Below are 21,548 nucleotides of genomic sequence, written 5' to 3'. Positions count from 1 at the left end.
GCAAAATTTTGAACGCTATCCTTCGAAATGCATAAGGACTAAACACCATGATGTTATGTGAGTGAACTGTGTTTTTAATATTGTTTTTGTTATTGTGTTTTTATGTATAGATATAGATGAATGCGTGCCTGAGAGCCCTTGTTTAAATGGAGCAACTTGTAAAAACCAGAATGGAACTTATGAATGTACCTGTACAGAAGGTTATGAAGGCATGGATTGTGAAAATGGTATGTATCTCATTATAGTATTGTTATAATAATAATAATAATGATTATACAAATAATTATTATTATTTCTATTAATTTATAACTACTATAAGTACATGTTTTCAGCTAAGATATCATTGTATCACAAAGACAAATTTACCTCAATGTATCAGATCTAGATCTATGATATTATACATGTAGTGACAATTAAGCTTGATTAAAAAAAAAATCTCGTGAAATATTTGTTCGTTTTCTTTTACCGTTAATATAACAGAAAATGGTATCCAGGGAAGACCAAGTCAAGCTTATGATCAACGTCTGATTAAAAATGTTTCGCAAGTTGTGATATTCTTACAAAATATGGAGGAGAAAAAAAATATAATTAATATTTGTTTTTTTTCTGCATAGATACTGATGAATGCGAAACGGATAACCCGTGTCTGAATGGAGCAACTTGTATTAACCAACAGGGAACCTATGAATGCGACTGTCCACCGGGATTTGTTGGAATGAATTGTAAACATGGTATGGATGCAACAAAAGATCTTATCTTTCTTTTGTATAATTTTAGTCGTTTCATGTAATTTTCTTTGATGAAAAATGTATTTGTGTCTAATTTTGATATTTTAGTCATTAGAACTATTCAATAGAAGTATCAAATGTAAATGATTTTCACTACGTTTTTCAGAGGGATGCACTTCAGATAATCCTTGCATGAATGGAGCGACATGTGTGAACCAAAATACTACCTATAAATGCATCTGTGCAGATGGATACGAGGGGAAAAAGTGTGAAAATGGTATGTACTTCATTTCATTATATCTTTGGCATATCCCTTTGTTTTCAAAGTAGTTAATGATAACGGGATTATATGCCACCGCATATAACTAACATTTAGATTATATTTCAATTTTCACCATTTTAATGACCCCAAATTACTTCGACCTTAGCCAAGTAACACGACATGATACCCATCTCGTAGATGATAGTTGATAACCAGTATATGAAGCTTTATGGAAAAGAGAGTTGTATTTTCATGATTATCTCGAAAATTAATTTTAACTTGGTTGAATTTTTTTCTGTTTATATAACAAATGATAGAAGTTATTTTCAATTTGATTATGTGGCCTGAAGATCATGAAGAATCAGCTGCAATTGATTACCCTTGTTGAAATGTCAATGATTATGTTTTTTACAGTTCAATATGATATTTAAAAAATAGTTTTAATTAAGATTTAATGTTGACGTGGCCACTGTGGTTCCTATATCTCGATTTTGCTATGCAGACGGGAAAAAATGAATGATAGCTTGAAAGTGCCAGCCACTGATCAATACCAGTCAATGACCCTATCAACCATTACTGAAACAAATACGTTCTTTTCCGAATGATTTGTACCTGCGTATGAGGCAAAGAAAGTGCTGATATTCTGGTGAATGCATGCCAAATGGTTCCACAAGCTTCGAGGGATTGATACATTAAACTGAGCATCAAATTATATTGTTTTGAAGCCGACGATTAGTATAAAGAAAGGGAGTGTTTCATAAATATTCAAATGGCGGGTGTGTGGAAATCAATATTCTTTTAAATATCAAAATATTGAGTCGTAATTACATGGTATTGCATGTATTTAAAAAGCAAAGGTCTGAACATGTATGTCAGCTTTTTGGGGGTACATTGCATAGTACTCATGTTTTTTTTAATATATCGTCCTTCATTGATTTTTATGTTTAGAAACTAATGTATGTGAGACAGATAACCCTTGTATGAATGGAGCGACTTGTATCTACCAAAATGGAACCTATGAATGCAATTGTCCCGCAGGATTCCTTGGAATACACTGTGACCACGGTATGTATGCTGGTAATGAATATTTATCCTATTTTTGGTCCTTTTCAGTCGTTCTCTGCAGAATTCTGTCATTTTTTTATTCATGATCCTGTATATATTATCGACGTGTTTCTATATCAAAATTATTGAATAATAGTATCAAATAGGGAAATTTTGCAATTTATTTTTTAGAGCGTTGCATCTCTGATAATCTCTGCATGAATGGAGCGACATGTGTGAACCAAAATACTACCTATAAATGCATCTGTGCAGAGGGATACGAGGGGAAAAAGTGTGAGAATGGTATGTACTTCATTTCATTATATCTTTGGCATATCCCTTTGTTTTCAAAGTAGTTAATGATAACGGGATTATATGCCACCGCATATAACTAACATTTAGATTATATTTCAATTTTCACCATTTTAATGACCCCAAATTACTTCGACCTTAGCCAAGTAACACGACATGATACCCATCTCGTAGATGATAGTTGATAACCAGTATATGAAGCTTTATGGAAAAGAGAGTTGTATTTTCATGATTATCTCGAAAATTAATTTTAACTTGGTTGAATTTTTTTCTGTTTATATAACAAATGATAGAAGTTATTTTCAATTTGATTATGTGGCCTGAAGATCATGAAGAATCAGCTGCAATTGATTACCCTTGTTGAAATGTCAATGATTATGTTTTTTACAGTTCAATATGATATTTAAAAAATAGTTTTAATTAAGATTTAATGTTGACGTGGACACTGTGGTTCCTATATCTCGATTTTGCTATGCAGACGGGAAAAATGAATGATAGCTTGAAAGTGCCAGCCACTGATCAATACCAGTCAATGACCCTATCAACCATTACTGAAACAAATACGTTCTTTTCCGAATGATTTGTACCTGCGTATGAGGCAAAGAAAGTGCTGATATTCTGGTGAATGCATGCCAAATGTTTCCACAAGCTTCGAGGGATTGATACATTAAACTGAGCATCAAATTATATTGTTTTGAAGCCGACGATTAGTATAAAGAAAGGGAGTGTTTCATAAATATTCAAATGGCGGGTGTGTGGAAATCAATATTCTTTTAAATATCAAAATATTGAGTCGTAATTACATGGAATTGCATGTATTTAAAAAGCAAAGGTCTGAACATGTATGTCAGCTTTTTGGGGGTACATTGCATAGTACTTATGTTTTTTTTAATATATCGTCCTTCAATGTTTTTTTATGTCTAGAAACTAATGTATGTCAGACAGATAACCCTTGTATGAATGGAGCGACTTGTATCTACCAAAATGGAACCTATGAATGCAATTGTCCCGCAGGATTCCTTGGAATACACTGTGACCACGGTATGTATGCTGGTAATGAATATTTATCCTATTTTTGGTCCTTTTCAGTCGTTCTCTGCAGAATTCTGTCATTTTTTTATTCATGATCCTGTATATATTATCGACGTGTTTCTATATCAAAATTATTGAATAATAGTATCAAATAGGGAAATTTTGCAATTTATTTTTTAGAGCGTTGCATCTCTGATAATCTCTGCATGAATGGAGCGACATGTGTGAACCAAAATACTACCTATAAATGCATCTGTGCAGAGGGATACGAGGGGAAAAAGTGTGAGAATGGTATGTACTTCATCTCATTATATCTTTGGCATATCCTTTTTTTTTAAAGTAGTTAATGATAACGGGATTATATGCCACCGCATATAACTAACATTTATATTATATTTCAATTTTCACTAGTTTAATGACCCCAAATTACTTCGAACTCAGCCTAGTAACACGACATGATACCCATCTCGTAGACGATAGTTGATAACCAGTATATCAACCTTTATGGAAAAGAGAGTTGTATTTTCATTATTATCTCTCGAAAATGTCATGTTAACTTGGTGCAATTTGTCATGTTTATATAACATAATGATAATAGTTATTTTCGATTTGATTATGTGGCCTGAAGATCATGAAGAGTGTTATGCTGCAATTGATTTTCCTTATGTTGAAATATCAATGAATATGTTTTTACAGTTCCATGTGATATATAAAAAATAGTTTTAATTAAGATTTAATGTTGACGTGGCCACTGTGGTTCCTACATCTCGATTTTGCTATGCAGGCGGGAGAAAATGAATGATAGATTGCAAGTGCCAGCCACTGATTAATACCAGTCAATGACCCTAGCAACCATTGCTGAAAAAAATATGTTCTTTTCCGAAAGATTTGTACCAGTGTATGAAGTAAAGAAACCGCTGATATGCTGGTGAATGCACGCCAAATGGTTCCACCGAGTACCACATGCTTCGAGGAATTGATACATTAAACTCGGCATTGAATGATATTGTTTTGAAGCTGACAATAAGTATGAAGAAAGGGGGTGTTTCGCAAGTATTAATATTCTAAATATCAAAATAATAAGTCGATATTGCATGGAATTGCATATATTTGAAAAAGAAAGATCTGTACACGTATATCGTTTTTTTTAATTGCCTAATACTGTTTTTCTAACACCGCCCTTCATTGTTTTGTTTATGTCTAGAAACTAATGAATGTGAGACGGATAACCCTTGTATGAATGGAGCGACTTGTATCTACCAAAATGGAACCTATGAATGCGATTGTCCCGCAGGATTCCTTGGAATACACTGTGAACACGGTATGTATGCTGGTAATGAATATTCATCCTACTTTTGGTCCTTTTTCAGTCGTTCTCTGCAGAATTCTTTCATTTTTTATATTCATGATCCTGTATACATTATCAACGTGTTTCTATATCAGAATTATTGAATAATAGTATCAAATAGGGAAATTTTGCAATTTGTTTTTCAGAGCGTTGCACCTCTGATAATCTCTGCATGAATGGAGCGACATGTGTGAACCAAAATACAGCCTATAAATGCATCTGTGCAGAGGGATTCGAGGGGAAAAAGTGTGAACATGGTATGTATTTCAGCTCATGATGTCCTCTGGCATACCCTTTTGTTTTCAAAGTAATTAAAGATAACGAGAATGACATTACACCACATTTTTAGTAATTAACATTTCGGTAATATTTCAATTCGTCACCAGTTTAATGACTCCAAGTTATTTCGACCTCAGCCTAGTAAGGCAAGATGATACCCATCTCGTGGACAATACTTGATAACCAGTGTATGAAGCTTTAAGGAATAGTTTTATTGTCTCAGGTTGAAAATTCACATTACTTTGGTTCTGTTTTTTATGAACTGTATATACTGTTGGTATAAGCTGGCATGAGCTAACATGCATGGCAATACGGCGGGGGCAGTTTCTTCCTCATTGTCATGTGCCTTTTCATTCCTCCCTGAAAATATGCAGTTACCATTGTTTTAACATATAGGTCCAAGTTGGTCATTGTTGCCAAATCTAGGGTGAAAAAATGAAATATTGTGTGTTTCAAACAAAAAAACAAAAGAAATAGTGAGTGGGGTCGATATACATCATCGACTCTCTCATTTGCATGTCACTGCAGGACTGGTGCATAACTGTTTTGTAAAAAAAGGCCGAATGTCATTTCACATCAGATTTTTTATGAGATTTCAGTGCTGTGCTCGCTTGATTTTTCTATATTTTTTTCTGGGTTGGACACTTGGTACTTCAGTATGAAATGCATTCTGTATTTGGACTGGTTATATAATTTGTGGAGAAAAATTGAATTGTAAAAGTTTTTCTTTGAAAAAAAAACAGGAATGTGGGAGGTTTTCCCTGGGTTACAAGTACCACATAGGCCTAGATGGGAAAGCAAGATAACTAAATTGGTAAAGGGAAAAGAATACACAAGCGATATGAAGACGGAAATTGAGAAGAGGAAAAGTAAGGAGGGATAAGTAGGAAGAGAATACGAACAAATTAATATAAAACGGGTTGTAGGATGATAGGATCCTCCTGTGCATCTATGGATCGCGCGAACTACATGTATGCAACTCAGACGACCAAGGCAGAGGCCAGCAAGGCCAAACGGATATGGGAACAGGGCCCGCGCGCAGATCACATAGATGCTGCTAGACGGTACGTGATACCAGTATAGCAGACTTCAACGTTCAATTCAGAGTGCACTCACGTTCTGGCGATGTTTGTTTAGTTTAGTTTACTCCAACGATGTTGTAGGACGAAGCCTGTTCATCGATCAAAGTAGAAATGTCTATTGCTGCTCTCCTTCAGACAAAATTAGATGCGCTACTTATGTTGGCATGGAGGAGTGGCAGGGGTATCGTAGACAGTGAAAAATCCCATGGAAACACACAAGAAACGAAAATTGTGTATACAAAGTTGATGCATGTTATATCGAAGTAATATATCAAGGAATGAATGTATTTCTTGATTTTCACCCATTCTCGTATGAAATCAGACCACGTAGAATGCGGCTATCGACCAGCAAGCCCTTCAACCAGCCCGAGAATCATTGGTGGAAGGTATTCCCAATGGGGGGATTGGCCGTGGATGATTTCTTTACGGGACAGCGATAATAATCACCGATGCGCAGCCGTGGTCATCAGCAGAGAAGTCGCGGTCACAGCAGCCCACTGTGTGTAAGTGCATATTTTTAAAGTTATCCCAAATCCCAATTTGTTAAATGTACTTGTCTTTGTTTCTCTTTTAAATATTTTTTTTCTGTCCTGCCTCATACCTACTTGGACTAGGCATGGCCTAGTCATGGTTGTTCTCTCTTATTATATAAAGAATTAAAGAATTTTTATATATTACATGAAATTAAAGCATGCAGATCTACATGTGCCTTGCATATTTTCTCACCATTGGTTAGATAATATATCCTTAAGCTTATTTTATATTCTTTGAGTGCCCACATGTACCATACTCTAGAAATGTCTACTGATAATAAACGAACCATCAGCAGAGACCTAGCTATGCCTGCATGGAATGTAATTTAATGATCGTTTTGTTATATTTTTCCTTTATGTCTTCCTCATTATTAATGGGAGGGGGCTGGGCTACCCCCGTATTTCGAAAATTAATTCCATAAGTAAATAGAAATATCTGTTCTCTGATATATTTTTGCCAATTTTTCAGGGATAAATTTGAAACTGCTGTACTTGGTGACTTGAAGCTGTCAATCCCTTCTGCGTTTCACTTGGAAGTTGAGGTGCAGACTATCATCCATCCAGAATATGACGGCGAGTTAATTACGAATGACATTGCTCTGATTTTCTTTGATGATCCCCTTGAATTTGACAACAATTACACAAGACCAATATGTTTATCTGAGAAAGAAGATCCATCGAACTACACAAAGTGTTATGTGTCTGGTTGGGGGCTAACGAGCGAAGGTAAGATGATGTTAGTCAATCATTTTGTATTGGGCATCACATTTGCACTGATCATATCAAATCTATTTCTAAATGTTGATCAGGTAGCATTTCAGACTTAGTTATTTTGCCTCTTAACAATATGCACATTGAGTCATATGCAATTTCATAATTATTGACACACTTAACTGTTTTATGATTGTTGTCATTATCATCATTAATTTTATTAACTTTTTCATTTTATTGTAATATATTATTATTATTATCATTATTTTGAATTAAAATGGTTGTTTATTCTTTGTAAGATTGAAGTTGATTTTGCTTCCAAAGACATACATGTAATTATATATCATTTTGTTGAACACTATAGAGACTACCAGAGGTGTTGACCTTTTTTTAAAGAATGATGTCACCGTTAATCCCCCCTCCTATCAAAATATCCAAGTGCCTCCCCTGATAGAATATCAACTTGGTTTCTAAGACACGGTTCTCATTATACATTCTAAAACCAGTTTACTGGAAATAGGTTCAGGAAACTAGTTTGGAAGATCACTTTGCTAGTGTTCCCATTTGATCAGCCAAAAGTGGTTTTCAAAACCATTTCATGTAAAGCGACATTGTTGCTATGGGAACGCTCTCGATGGAGGGGTGACATGTTTTGCGTGAAATTTGAAACCACAGCGTAGACATTCTAAACACAGTGTGTGGAGTAGCATGCTCAAAATGTGGAAAGATTGCTTCCCGAAGAACGGTTGTGTCCTCACGCTAAAACCAGTTTACTGAGGCAAATCTATCTTCAAAACTACATTGTGAGGTGGTTTTCTGAGCCTGTTTGGACTTTGGAAGGTCGCTTCCAAGACCGCCTCGACCGTTCTCATTGCACATTAAACTAGTTTTAGGACAGGAGTGAGAATGGTGTCTAAGTTTGTAATGTAGCTTTTTGGATTATGAGACCCCTGCTGGCCATTCTTATCTGCTCAGTTTTTCTTCCACACTGAAATTATATAATATAAAAAAGAAATCTTGATTATTAAAGCAAAAGGTCCATATTTGTCTTTGATATTGATCTGTTTATCATTTTGGTTTGCAATGCCAGACTTCAACACTACATTCCATGCCTTAGGATAAAGTTTGTCACTGTACATATCATTTGGTTTGTAAGTGTAATCATCACAATCATAATTTCATTTCAATTACTTTTTTTTAATAATTAGCATTACTATTACAAATTATTGTACTATTTTTTAGAATTGTTTTTGTTGTTATTATTATTTTCATTATCATTGTTATTGTATTATTATCATCAATTAATATTGCTATTACTCTTCAGGTCATAAAAAAAACAGAACAATATCTCCGTCAGTGATGCCATTTTATATTTTGAAAGAAGAATTGTTTTTTATTGTTATATGGAAACCATATTAGGACACATATCGGACACCATGCAAGAGGCTGAAGTCGAACTGTTTAGTCAGGAGGAGTGTGAAAGCTTCTACCAAGATAGAAATATCACTTCTGGTATGATCTGTGCTGGTCGTGTCTCAGGGGACATGGATACATGTCAGGTATACAACTCCTTTCACTTATTCTCTCTCAGTAAACTTATTTTTCCCCCAGATTTTGACCTGACTTGTGGCAAAAATAATTTTGACAATCAAAACAGATATTACGGAACTTTGAAGTTGTTGGGTGACAGATTCTGACTTCAAAGATTATAATTCTGACAAATGAAACTGATGCGAAGTTGTGAACCGTTTTGAGAAATAACAATCTTACTATTATGTTCATGGGAAAAAGTGCAATTGGAAAGCAGTTTCACTTCACATTAGTTCACATTCCTGTAACAGCTGTATAAATTACCTCACTAGATCTGGAAAAGGTTTAATTATTAAAAAATAATATGAATAATGTAAAAATCAGGCATCATTTAAAAAAAGGTGGGTTCTGCATTGCTAAATTCTAGTGGCCCTGATCTATAATGGGTCACATTACTTGCTGCTTTGAATTTTCAACTGATGGTTGCCAATTTCACAAAATTGTCAAGTTATGGCCCCAATTTGATGATTGCACAAAAGTCCTGAAATTTACGACCAACAATTTGAACCTCCATACCGAAAGTCCCAAAATCTGTGACTAAAATTATAAAATGAATAGTGAATGAGATGACAAATTCATGAAGTTGGTAATCACCATCTTGAAATTCATGATAGGTAATCAAGTATTCAACAGTAATTATGAGCTACCATACTAAATGCACAGCAACTAGGTGACAGATTGAAACATCATGGATCTGCATGTACACAGATCCGCAAACATCAAATTTCTGATTGTGCAACCACCTGCACGCCAATGCAAATGTACCACTGAAATCTCAGGTATGGGCACTAACAATAGTTCAGCGATTGCCCAACACTTGTTGGCTAACTTTTCCTGTACTGAGCATTTCAGCCCCTTTTAGTTTACTGTGGTCAGCAGAGCAAGAAGTGCTAATCATTTGCAGATGCTAGAAGCATCTTACATTAGATTTACAGACCCTATACTGTGCAACCAAAATGATTTCGTGCGCACACTTGCTCTATTCTGATTTTTTTTCCATCAGACTGGGGGCAGCCAGTCGGTGCTCACTATTTATATTTATTATATTCTTTTGTCGTGTTTGCTTCCATTCATTTGTATGTTATACTCCGAAGAGTGCACAGCAAAAAGCTTTAGTATGGCTCTTCTTCGTGCTATTTTAAATGCATATTAAGCTTTAGATCGGGAAAAGGAGATACCGAAAATAAAAATTGCAAAAAATACAGGATAGTCCCAGCTGCTAGGTGTTGATCTGCAGGTAGCTGGAATTGAACTGTTTGGTCTAAGTCTATTCCTCCTGTTAACCAAAGCAGTGTAAGTTCCATGGATCAGCTTAACATTGCTTTTAGTGTTCCCTTTCAAAAACTCCTGGAATAAGCAACATTTGTCTTATATGTTATTTTGAACTATTCTTAATTTCACAGGGGGATACCGGGGGCCCTCTACAGTGTGAAGATGAAACTGGTCGGATGTATCTGATAGGGATCACTAGCTTTGGATATGGCTGTGGAAAGGAAAACTATCCTGGGGTATACACCCGAGCATTTGAATACTTGGACTTCATCAAAAGCGCAGAACCAGAGGAAATGGGAGGAGGTAGTTATGTTAATCATCTTAACAGAATTAGGTCTCCATGTGAAAGTGTCTGTGTGAGAAAAGGACAGTTCAAGAGTCACAGATGCCAAACCACAGAGTGTCAAAGGATTGTCCATCTGGGTGTCAATTTTAAAAGTACTGTGTAAGCTGTTATTGTTGCGGATTTTGCAAATTGCTGATCGGCCGTGAATTCAACAACACGCGAAAATATTAACACATTTATTAGTCAGTGCCAATATCTCCAACAGCAAAGCTTTGCCATTGAAAACATCCTGTGTTGTGAAAAAATTGAGATATACAAAAAATAAGATTTAGAAAGTACTGTTAGTGATTCAAACAGCTAGAATTTCACTTTTTTTCTCAAACAAAATCAATCAGAGTCTAAACTATTTTCCCACATAATTCTCTCAATATTTATTCACTCACTGTAATATTAAAATGTATTTTCCATGAAATAATATGATTTTATTGTCATCTGATTCGCTATATGCACACACGTATTGGCAGCTATTTGCATACTCATTAATATTCATAAATCACATGACAAATGCTTTTATAGGTGTAAGATTCAGTTCACAAAATTCAAATTTTTTGCTCTGAAAACTTTTTAAAAAGAGAATCTAACAAAACACATCTTTAAAAGATTACTCTTACAGATCAAACTGTGACATGATAAATTTTCAGATCTAAAGGTACAAAAAGTGAAATTCAAGCCACTTTTTTCCACATTTTGTAACTATTTTTACATGGACATATTTATCTACAAAAGACACATCAGCTCAGGTAGTTTGAGGAGCATAGTTTCGTACATCTTCCGATCGTGCAAATGTAAGGGACCCCGCAATTCGCAAAACAATTCTGTAAGCGAAAATAACAGCTTGTACAGTACTTAATGCAATTTTTATTATTTCAAATCTTGTGATTTCACATGTGAGCAGCTCCTACAAATGCAAGCAAAAGGTATCATAAAAAGTAAATAGGACTTGGTGCACATGATATCTAATAAGAAATGTATCTCCTATTTATGCACCACAAAGTGTATAATTTTTTTCTGTAACATATTTGTTTAATATATCCAGTGATGGTCATTTCCATGGATGTAATCATTCATCATAGTAACCCGACACCTGTTCTTCGATCTTTTCTTTTTTTCAAAATGGCAGATGTAACATCTATTGTTCTAAATCTTTGGGACTCTGTGGAGATTGGAGGAATCCTATTCAATGAACCTGAAAAGACGTGGTACGTAACAACCTCTGGTGCACCTACCTTGAATATCACATTTGAGTACTTCAATCTGGAGAGGGTATTTGATCGACTGATCATCGGCCTTGGTGAGGACGCCACTGATGGGTCTACAATCATTGCGGACTCGGATACATCCATTGCTCAATTCTACCACATCCAGGGACAGAGTATCTGGTTCAAGTATTCATCTGATGCAGTGCCAGTCTATGAAGAAAATGGTTTCAGGGCTACTGTTGAGGCAACTTCTATGCTAGGTTAGGTTTTACCTCATTACATGCGAGGTGTTGTTTGAATTATGATTAGCTGATTAATTTTGGTTAATTTTCTCTAAAATGGCCACTTGTGTAGTTTTATATTCTCTTCATATCAGTTTATCATAACTTCACATTGTATGCTTTTCATTTATTAACAATTATGTTTGTATTTTTTTAAACTTTTGTTGCAGGGTCTCCAAGGACAACAATTACTGATGGAGCCACCATACTTATGAATAAATACATACCTGAGTAAAAAAATAAATAAGACAAGCAATGAAATTGCCATAACATGACATTTTTGTCCTTACTCTCCATCAAATCTTCAAATAGTCATTATAAATAAAGACCTTGTTGGGCTGAGGCAGTAGTTTGAGGTCCATTTTATCTCTACTTTTTTTGTATTTGATTTATTAATGAATTTAATTTAAAATGAAGTTCATATTTGGAGAAAAGTTTTTAACTCAGATATATTCTTAAATGTTCATTATTACCTGAGATGAGATAATATCTTGTGAATCTATATATGATACGTGGCTGAGCAGTGCCTGTTCATACATACATGTGGGAATAAAAAATAAAATGGACCTAAAATTAACTTGAAATATAGTGGGGAGGTCAGATCCAAAGACATTTTAGAAAGATATCGTCCCTATCATATTTTATATCTGTCAATTGAGTAATTTATTTCATCTGTGTATAGTCAAGAATCGACCTCACTTAAATTTTTGTTTTGTATGGTCACATTCAAGCAGCTCTTCCATATATCATGGGATATATATTATGTAAAATGACATTTAATTATGAATTGAAAATGATTTCACAATATCAAAATAATTCAGTCATTTTGAACCCTCAATATTTCTTTATTTATGTTGCATGGAATTTGAATGCAGTTTCACCAAATTAAATATTGAAAAATCCACATCTCTTTTCTTGTCAAAGAGGATTTTTTGCCAAACCTGCCTTAATACATATCTTTTTTTCTGCGTTTATCAAAAACGACTCGATGTAAGGATGGACTTCAGCTTTAATCACTGATTGTTATGAAAATCAGCATGCATGTAATACCAGTCATGTAATTATACTGGTGGTCACTTTTTTCTGAAATGATCCATTTGATCTAGTTGTATAATTGTTGGTAATTGAGGAAAGCATTTCATTACAATTTTGATTATTAATTTCTTTCAGCTTCAGTTTCGTGTATGAATGGACCGTGTGGTGATTCAAATATTTGTGATGATTTTGACTCTGGTTACTCTTGCACCTGCTTGGAAGAAAGACCTTTCACTGACTGCCATGGTAAGAATATTAAGCTAATCAAATATGCTGCAATTATATACCCATCTCCTAGAAATGCTTGTAGGCCTAGATGAGAAGGGATATGAAATAATTTGAATTCTGTCCTTCAGACATTGCTCGTTTTCAAAAATTTTCAATCATTTATAAGATGGTACAACAGATTACAACAGGGTATTTCATGAACCTATTCGTAAGTAAAAAGAGCGACTTAAAGAACAACTGGTTAACATTTCCTAGGCTCTAAATAATCACCAATGAACAATTAATAGTGAATATCATTTACCACAAGAAAGGATCACCAGTCGTTCTTAAAGTCACTCTTAACTTTATACAAACAGTTTTATGCCCCCCCCTTGGGTTAACCCTAAAAGGACTGGGCTATTTGAGATGTATTGATAACTGGGGTCATGATGACCCTCCCCCCTTCTGATCTTGGCTGCCAATCAAGTAAGCGGGTCATAATTTGGCAGTCATATTCCTTTCAAAATAAACTACAAGCAAGTATTAAAAATTGAATGTAATAAATTTTCAAATATTTTGAAGGAAATTTTTGAAGGAAAAATGCAAATTTGTTGATAAAAAACATTTTGCATTTTTATCACCCATTTGCACTAAAGAAATTATTTTTTTCCAGATGTCATCTCTGTATTCTTGTTCAGAGGTTTTCACGAAAGAAATTGTTAAAGCCCAAATTTTCCTAAGAAATGTGTTTTTTGATAGAATTTCTTATGTTTTTCTTGGTTTCATCTATTTTTTCTTTAACAACAAAATTTAATCCTAAATTAGTTAGGCAGACCAATTAGAATGAAAAGTAGTCACCTTTTTATTAATTTCATCTTCCATTGACTTTGTACACAAAGTATAAAAATGAGCTATTTTCGGCATTACATTGGCTCATAAAAGGTCTTTTGTTGTCAAGACACTATATCTGTATGTTACTAAAATGGTCTCAAAAGTTGCAAAAGTCTTCAAATAGAAATTCATTAAATTTTGTGGTGCTATCTTTGTCTGTTCAGGTGGGTGTATCATAAAGCTGTTCGTAAGATACAAATGACTTTACGCACAACTGGTGATCCTTTCTTGTGCTATGTGATATCCCTATGTAATTGAGATATGACCTGAGAACATGTTCCAGTCGTGCGTAAAGTCATTCATTACTTTATGAATAGCTTTATGAAACACCCACCTGGAATTATCGTTCCAAGCATGGGGGGGCATGATGGTCCCCTAATTCTGTTAGGGTTTATAAATGGAATACAGTCCAACTTCTCATATCCGGACACGTTGGGACCAGTACCAGCCCGGAATATGGGAATTATCCAGACCCAATATCAAATACACCCAGCTGCCTCCCCTATGGTAGCTACATGTAATCTATTGTAGTGGGCGTACACAGACAGTTTCACTGCCGTGTTAGTGCAAATTATAGGCATGTTTTACAGAAATGAAATCGATTAGTTATCAAAGCTCTTGGATAATGTTCCTGCTGAAATGATTAAGGTATACATCGAGCATACCTTGAAAGAAAGAGAATGACTCAATGAAACTATGTTTTAAAATGGGATCATCGCGATGAGCATTGGAGCTTCGAAAAATCAGCCATTGGTATGACTGTAGGCTCAAACATGATAGATGGCACTGTCTGTCAGTGAGACATGTGTTGTGTTTTCCCGGAAAAAAAGAGAATGTGATAAAGTGGTTGTGATGCACCCTGATTTACTGTAAAATTATCTCAGTTTTTTGGTGATATGGGTAAGATATTTTCATAAAAAATAATGTGGTTGTAGGTAGACTATATTGGAAAATGTATGTAATCAAAGTGAGTTTGCTTAGGAATTCGAGTTTAGATAGAAATCTCATTTCCCCACGTACTAGATTGAAAAACAAAATCAAAATCTTGGCAAGTGTGCGTCCTGATAAGGGGAGGCCGGATAAGAAATGTCGGACTGTAGTTTGTATTCTTTCACTCATGTCCAGTTGTATCAAAACTATCAATCATTTATAAGATGATACAACATTCTCTAAAGTCTGCATAATTTATCTCCATACTTTAGTCTCCTGAGTCTGTCGCACACCGTTCGATCCAAAAATGAACTTTACATCAACTTTCAAAGTTCAAATAAGTAAAGTCGTCACACTTGAAAATCAGAATGATACTAGGTATACTAAAAACCAATATTCTGCTTGGCTTTCATCCTTGTGGTAATAATGAATAGTAATAATTGCTTCTCATTAAGCACTTTTTCAAAAGCTACAAAGTGCTGTACAAGTGACAAAACAAATATATACAATCGGTAAAAACTTAAAAATAAAACTACACAAAATGAAACACATCTTGCAATATATTAAAACAAATGAGATTTAAGCATCAATAGAAGGACACTGTCTAAGTTTTGGGGGTAATCTATTCCAATATTTTGGAGCAAACACAGAAACCTACTGATTGGAATGTCCGGGGGGATGTGAAGAGGGATATGTGATGATGACCAAGTGTTGTACATTGATTGGCAAACTGTTAGGAGGTCTGACAGCTATGATGGAGCTTTTTAATGTGATAGTCAGAGACTTATGCTTACATTGTAATTCAATTTGTTACTTTCAGCCAGTGTAATTCTCTTATCAGGGTGGTTGTCTCTGTATAGGATGGTTGACAGTAAATGACCCTTGCTGCTTTATTCTGTAATTTCTGTAGACGATCTAGGTTATGAGAGGTGACACCTTTATACAATTTAATCTAGATGTAACCAGCGACCTAACAGCAGTATGACATGTGTCATTATCAAAAAACTTTCTGATTCTATTAATATTTTGAAGGTGATAGTTAACTGACTTAGACACACTCGTATTTTGATCTTACATTGTCATACGTGTATCTAGAACACAATCAGAAATACAAATAGTCTGATGGAGATAAGGTATGTTCATCAATGCTTAAAGAGGCGTTTTGAAGAGTATGATAATGCATTGGTGACAAAAAAATGATGAAGTCCGTTTTCTCACGATTAAGGTGAAGTTTATTGATTTGCAACCAATTCTGGATATCCTTCAAACAATCAGATAGTCGACTGAGAGTCACATCTGCCTCATTTATGTTGAATTCTTTATTCTTTATACTCTTGTATATCGTCAGCATACATTTACGTACCGAAACCCATGCTCTTCAATGACATTTTTAACAGGTTGGAGATATAAAGTAAAACATTTAGAACCAATCACTGATCAATAATAGCCCTATTTGGACTGATGATTTTCATTGGCGGCGGAAGCCAAAAAAATTAGGGGGGTTTACCTGAAATTTTGTGATGGACACATGTTAACAAATTTGACATGCAAAAAAAAAAATGGTCATCAACCTAAATTTTAGGGGGGACAAGAGACATTGTAAGGGGGTCCACCAGAATTTAGGGGGGACGCAGGAAACAAAATTGACAAGCAAAAAAAAAGGTTATCAACTGAAAATTTAGGGGGGGAGAACGTCCCCCCCACCTCACATTTTGGAAGGATCTATCCCCCCCCCCTGCTTCTGCCGCCTATGATGATTTTACTGGTTGGAAAGTTAAAATATCAACTGGTATTACAAGTTTTCCAAACTCAGATTACAAAAAGATTGTATACTATATAGTTTCTGCTGGGCTTGACAATCATCCCTTCAATGGTGTTTAATAATAACCTTTAATTTTCATCATCTATGATATGTTGAAAAAGAAAGTAAGGGGGGGGGGACTCTTCCAAGTAATATTTAGGGCATTAAGCCTTCATGTTCAATTGATTGTATTCAAATGAGATACTGTATGACCCTTTTCTATGATTCTTCAATTATTCAGCACTTTAAAAGGTATTGCTAATTTTACAAATGGGTGATTACATACGTCAGTGTCGTACGGGACAATTTGACAATTTCTAGTTTCCTAGCCAAATGCTTGAGCAATAAAATATTATTTTTTGTCAATGCTAAAGCTATAGTGGGTAGTCATGTATAAAAAATAATAGCCAACACAAAAAAACTTGATTATGGGTACATTACAGGTGAAAATGTTGTGTGGTATGGGATGCAGAAATGTCCCGTACGACATGCAACATTCTTAGCTCTAATTCACCTCTGGACAACATATTTTTGTTGGTTGTCAGTTTCTTGCATGTCTACCCAGTAGTACTTTAATATTACCACAAAGCAAATTGAAGTTCTTCGTTCGTTTTGACAGCATGTTGAGAAATGTTGTAAAAATGGCTGATTTTTCTAGCATGGAATCGCCCAAATGCTTTCATAAATCCATAATGGAATACGTTATCACATTTTCTGTTCAAACACTGTCCATTTTAAGCAGAAATCCTGCAGGTACCTTTTCATCGTAAATCCTCATATTTAACTTGCTGGCTGCTGAATTCTGTTTGTTCACATAGGCTTTGTAGAGGGACCAACCGGGTCAAGTAGGCAATGAGTTAAATATCTATCAATGGACATTGCTTGAAAGATGCTGTAACATTTCCATCATTGCTAAAGTATGTACTTACTGAAACAAACATATGTTGTGCATTACTTGTGCCTATTAATTTGAATAACAAGAAATGCATTTTGCATTATAGCAATTTCTGATTGATTATTCAATATTTAATTTAATATTTTGCTGCATTTCCAGATATTTCAAGATACTACCATGATGTTCCCGAGATGCAGTGCAGATTTGAAGATGTCCAATGTGGATGGGAACAAGTGGAAAATCCCCGTGATAACTGTGATTGGCATCTCGGTGAGTTTTGATAATGATAATCAAAGTTCATTGCCCATATTAAATGCTGCAAATTATTTTTTTAACACAAAGCCAAATTGGTCTTGATAGGCAAAATGATCGAGAATTGTAACTATTTTTCATCGGTTCCTGTTGTGGTAGTCAAAGTTTTAGATGTTTGATAAGATACTCAATATTTGTGTTTAACTAACTGCTCCCTACTTGGAAAAAGTTCCAAGTTCATTATTTCTTTGCTTTAATTTTAACATTTCTAAAGGTGATTCCAGTTTAGAGCTGTCCTATTGTGCAAATTCACCCATCAAGTATACTGGTCTCATCAGCCCCTTGCTCAGCCGGTCAGATGATGACGATGACAAGACCCTTTGTTTCACCTTCACTTATCTGCTTTCTGCTTTGGATGGAGAAATTGTGGTCAGTTTTATTCAACAAGATACCCGTCAGAAAGAACTTCTATCTGATTTCAAGGGTGACGTTGGCTTTGACCAAGAGATGTTTGGTCTAGTTGATCTCTCTGTCCCTGGGTCTGGATGGCTATTGTTTGAAGGTTTCCAAGGCGAAGAGGGCAACAATCGTGTGATAGTCAACCAGATTAATTTGTCCAGCTGCAATAAATCAGGTAACTCCACCCACCATAAGTGTTTGCAGGAGGTAAAGCGGGTGTGTTTCTTGGTTACCCATCTGTCATTTAATCCTATCTTTAGTTTTGGTAGATCCCCAAAGTGCATATCACTATTTTGATTCCTTACTATGTTGTATTGATACATGTGCAAATTGTTATTGTTGGGAGGATATGAATTAAAAAATGTATTTGTAGGATAAATTTACCAATTTGACATCAAAACTACTAAAGAACCACTAACAATTGCATACTTTTGCTCATGTTTGCCATGATCAACGGAAATCATTTTTTCCTCACAGGGTCAATGTTCGATGACACAGAGGTTAATAATCTGAATAGTATTGGAAAGTTTAAGAATTTGAATCTTTGAGGTGTGGCAATATATTAGTGGTATGGCAGTGACCTATAAATTGACTGCACCCATTATTTTACTGTACCTTATATTTTCAAATCATGAATATTTGAAATAAAGCTAAAGATTCTTCCACTCCCAACAACAACCAGATTTACCAAAATTAAATTTCTTTTCACAACATAAACTGAGAGGTATTTAACAATAACTAAAGCTTTTTTTCCCCCAGTTAAGTGTGACAGTGATAATTTGGTGTATCAATCGGCCTGCTTTTAACACAAAGATATTTGAAGGAAAATGTTTATAATTTACAGTTGATGGAGAAGGTGACATCTTTCTCGCGCAAGATATGACTTTCTTCCTGCTCTCTCCTGACTACCCCAATCTGTATCCCAATCTGTTTGATCAAACCTGGTTGATCACTGCTCCGGAGGGCTATGGAACTGGATTCAACTTCATTTTCTTGGATATTGAGCCCGTCTTCGACACCCTGGTCTTTGGAGTAGGGCATAACCCAGATGAAAATGAGAGTATAATTAGGATCATCTTGGCTCCTGACAGCAACCGCGAGCCAATCTTCCTCACCAGAACACTCTCCTGGGTTACATTTCACACTGACTACACTTTCAGATCTGCTGGTTTTGTTATTGCTCTAAGAGCACTGGAAGTCTCAGGTACTTATAATTTCAATTTAGTTTGAAGTATTGTTTTATTATCATTATTGTAGAGGTGACGGGGATGTTGATTAATTTTTACCTGATTGCTATTGCTTGTAAGCAAGTAATGAAAGGACTGAAGGCTAAAGGTCCTCTCAAAGGGACCTGGTAAAGGGGATAAATGCTACTAACCTAGGTCACTGGATTTTGAGACCACAGCTCTTCTGATTAAGCTATCAAGCCTCAATTATGTGCATCAATTTAATGAAATAAACATAATGTAAGATTTGGTAACCTGTCAAATTGTACCATATGAAAAGAAGTAAAATGCAGAGTGGGAATTAATTTCAATGGAAGGCATGGACAGAGAGACACAAGTGGAAAAAACAAATCATTATTACTTACAAAATGATATACAAAATGATATACTTCAACATTTACTACAGTTACCCTAAATGATCGCAAACTTAAACAAACTTTTATGTTCGTTTTATGACTGTCTTAGCAGTATTTTGTTTTTCTAAGATGTGAGAAACTTAATCGTTTCTGGCTAATGGATCTGACATCATGTTTGCTTTTTTCCCTTCTTTTCATTTTTCTTGATATTCATCTCTCAAGCATACCAATTCATGTGCTTTCAAAACAGAATTTTTCTTTTTACTGATAGAAACCACTGTAAATAATCAAATGTTCGATATAGCTGAATTTAAGCTCTGTTTGTTAATTATGTCTTGTCTCGATTCCCCCTTTGTTAATTCTAAGTATTGCTGCTGAAATTGTTTTATTGTATTTTTTTGGTGGTCGGGCTTTGCTCTTCTGCCTATTCATCATTGACCAAGATGGGTCTTATTCATTTTGTACTTGTATATTATGTTCCAATTGCTGATACACGAGCACCACTTTCAAACATGAACACACCTTCACGCACACACACAATCACCTGCACCACTTGCACACTTGCAGTTTACCTCTCTCCAAACCTCCGGTACTTTACATTTTCACACCCCCCTGTCTGAGTCACATACCTTTACCCCGGACATCATTATTGAGAATTAGCAAGATAGCAAATATTACACTCCCCAAGAATTTAATAACAAATTTAATAATACTTCAGAAAATATTTCACTTTTTCATGCAAACATACGAAGTATAAATAAAAACTTTGAATATTTAGTTAACCTCTTACACTCATTAAACAACTTTCCCTTTTCCGTAATTGGCTTAACCGAAACATGGTTACATGAAAATTCCCCAGATATTTTTAATCTACCTAATTATAATTTAATAAGGACTGACCGTAAAGAAAGAAGAGGTGGTGGTGTTGCCTTTTATATTTCACATAATCTTAAATTCACAGTTCATTCTGATGCAAAATTATCTCATGCAGAGTCTTTGTTCATAGAAATCAAAAATACTAGTTCCAAAAACATCATAGGATTGGTTTATAGACCCCCTAATTCAAATACAGACCTCTTTCATGATGAATTAGAACAATTTCTTTATAAAATAGGGGATGAAAACAAACATATTTTTCTACTCGGTGATTTTAATATTAACTTCTTGCCATCAATCGATAATAATAATGCAACTAATTTCATGAAATTGATGTACTCATTTGGCTTCCTTTCTATCATTAATAAACCCACCAGAATTAATTTAAATTCATCAACTCAGATTGATAACATTTTTTCGAACATCCATAATAGCAAAGCTATCGGAGGGATCCTCTGTTCTGAAGTTTCGGACCACCTACCTATATTTTTAACTTGTAAATGTAAACTCTTACATCTTACCCAAAATCAAAAAAAGAATATTTTTATCGTAAAGAATCTAAACAAAATATAGAACTATCAAAGCAAGATTTATTTTTAGA

The 21,548-nt window shown here is 34.8% G+C and overlaps 1 protein-coding gene across 1 annotated transcript in view; it reads left to right on the top strand.

The window, feature by feature from the left end:
• The window catches only part of LOC121422636, a 176,514-nt gene that overhangs the window by 76,645 nt on the left and 78,321 nt on the right, over window positions 1–21,548 (top strand). The window contains exons 43-58 of the mRNA XM_041617797.1: window positions 111–227; window positions 615–731; window positions 895–1,005; window positions 1,939–2,055; window positions 2,227–2,337; window positions 4,583–4,699; window positions 4,873–4,983; window positions 6,410–6,590; window positions 7,090–7,346; window positions 8,751–8,890; window positions 10,325–10,496; window positions 11,660–11,998; window positions 13,190–13,300; window positions 17,938–18,048; window positions 18,305–18,664; window positions 19,334–19,693. Coding sequence (XP_041473731.1) covers window positions 111–227; window positions 615–731; window positions 895–1,005; window positions 1,939–2,055; window positions 2,227–2,337; window positions 4,583–4,699; window positions 4,873–4,983; window positions 6,410–6,590; window positions 7,090–7,346; window positions 8,751–8,890; window positions 10,325–10,496; window positions 11,660–11,998; window positions 13,190–13,300; window positions 17,938–18,048; window positions 18,305–18,664; window positions 19,334–19,693 — 2,832 coding nt within the window. The remainder of the gene's footprint in view (window positions 1–110; window positions 228–614; window positions 732–894; window positions 1,006–1,938; window positions 2,056–2,226; window positions 2,338–4,582; window positions 4,700–4,872; window positions 4,984–6,409; window positions 6,591–7,089; window positions 7,347–8,750; window positions 8,891–10,324; window positions 10,497–11,659; window positions 11,999–13,189; window positions 13,301–17,937; window positions 18,049–18,304; window positions 18,665–19,333; window positions 19,694–21,548) is intronic.

The sequence above is a fragment of the Lytechinus variegatus genome, chromosome 10 (genome assembly GCF_018143015.1).
Source record: "Lytechinus variegatus isolate NC3 chromosome 10, Lvar_3.0, whole genome shotgun sequence".
In the NCBI taxonomy this organism is placed as follows: Eukaryota; Metazoa; Echinodermata; class Echinoidea; order Temnopleuroida; family Toxopneustidae; genus Lytechinus; species Lytechinus variegatus.
This window is presented reverse-complemented; position numbering and strand designations above follow the sequence as displayed.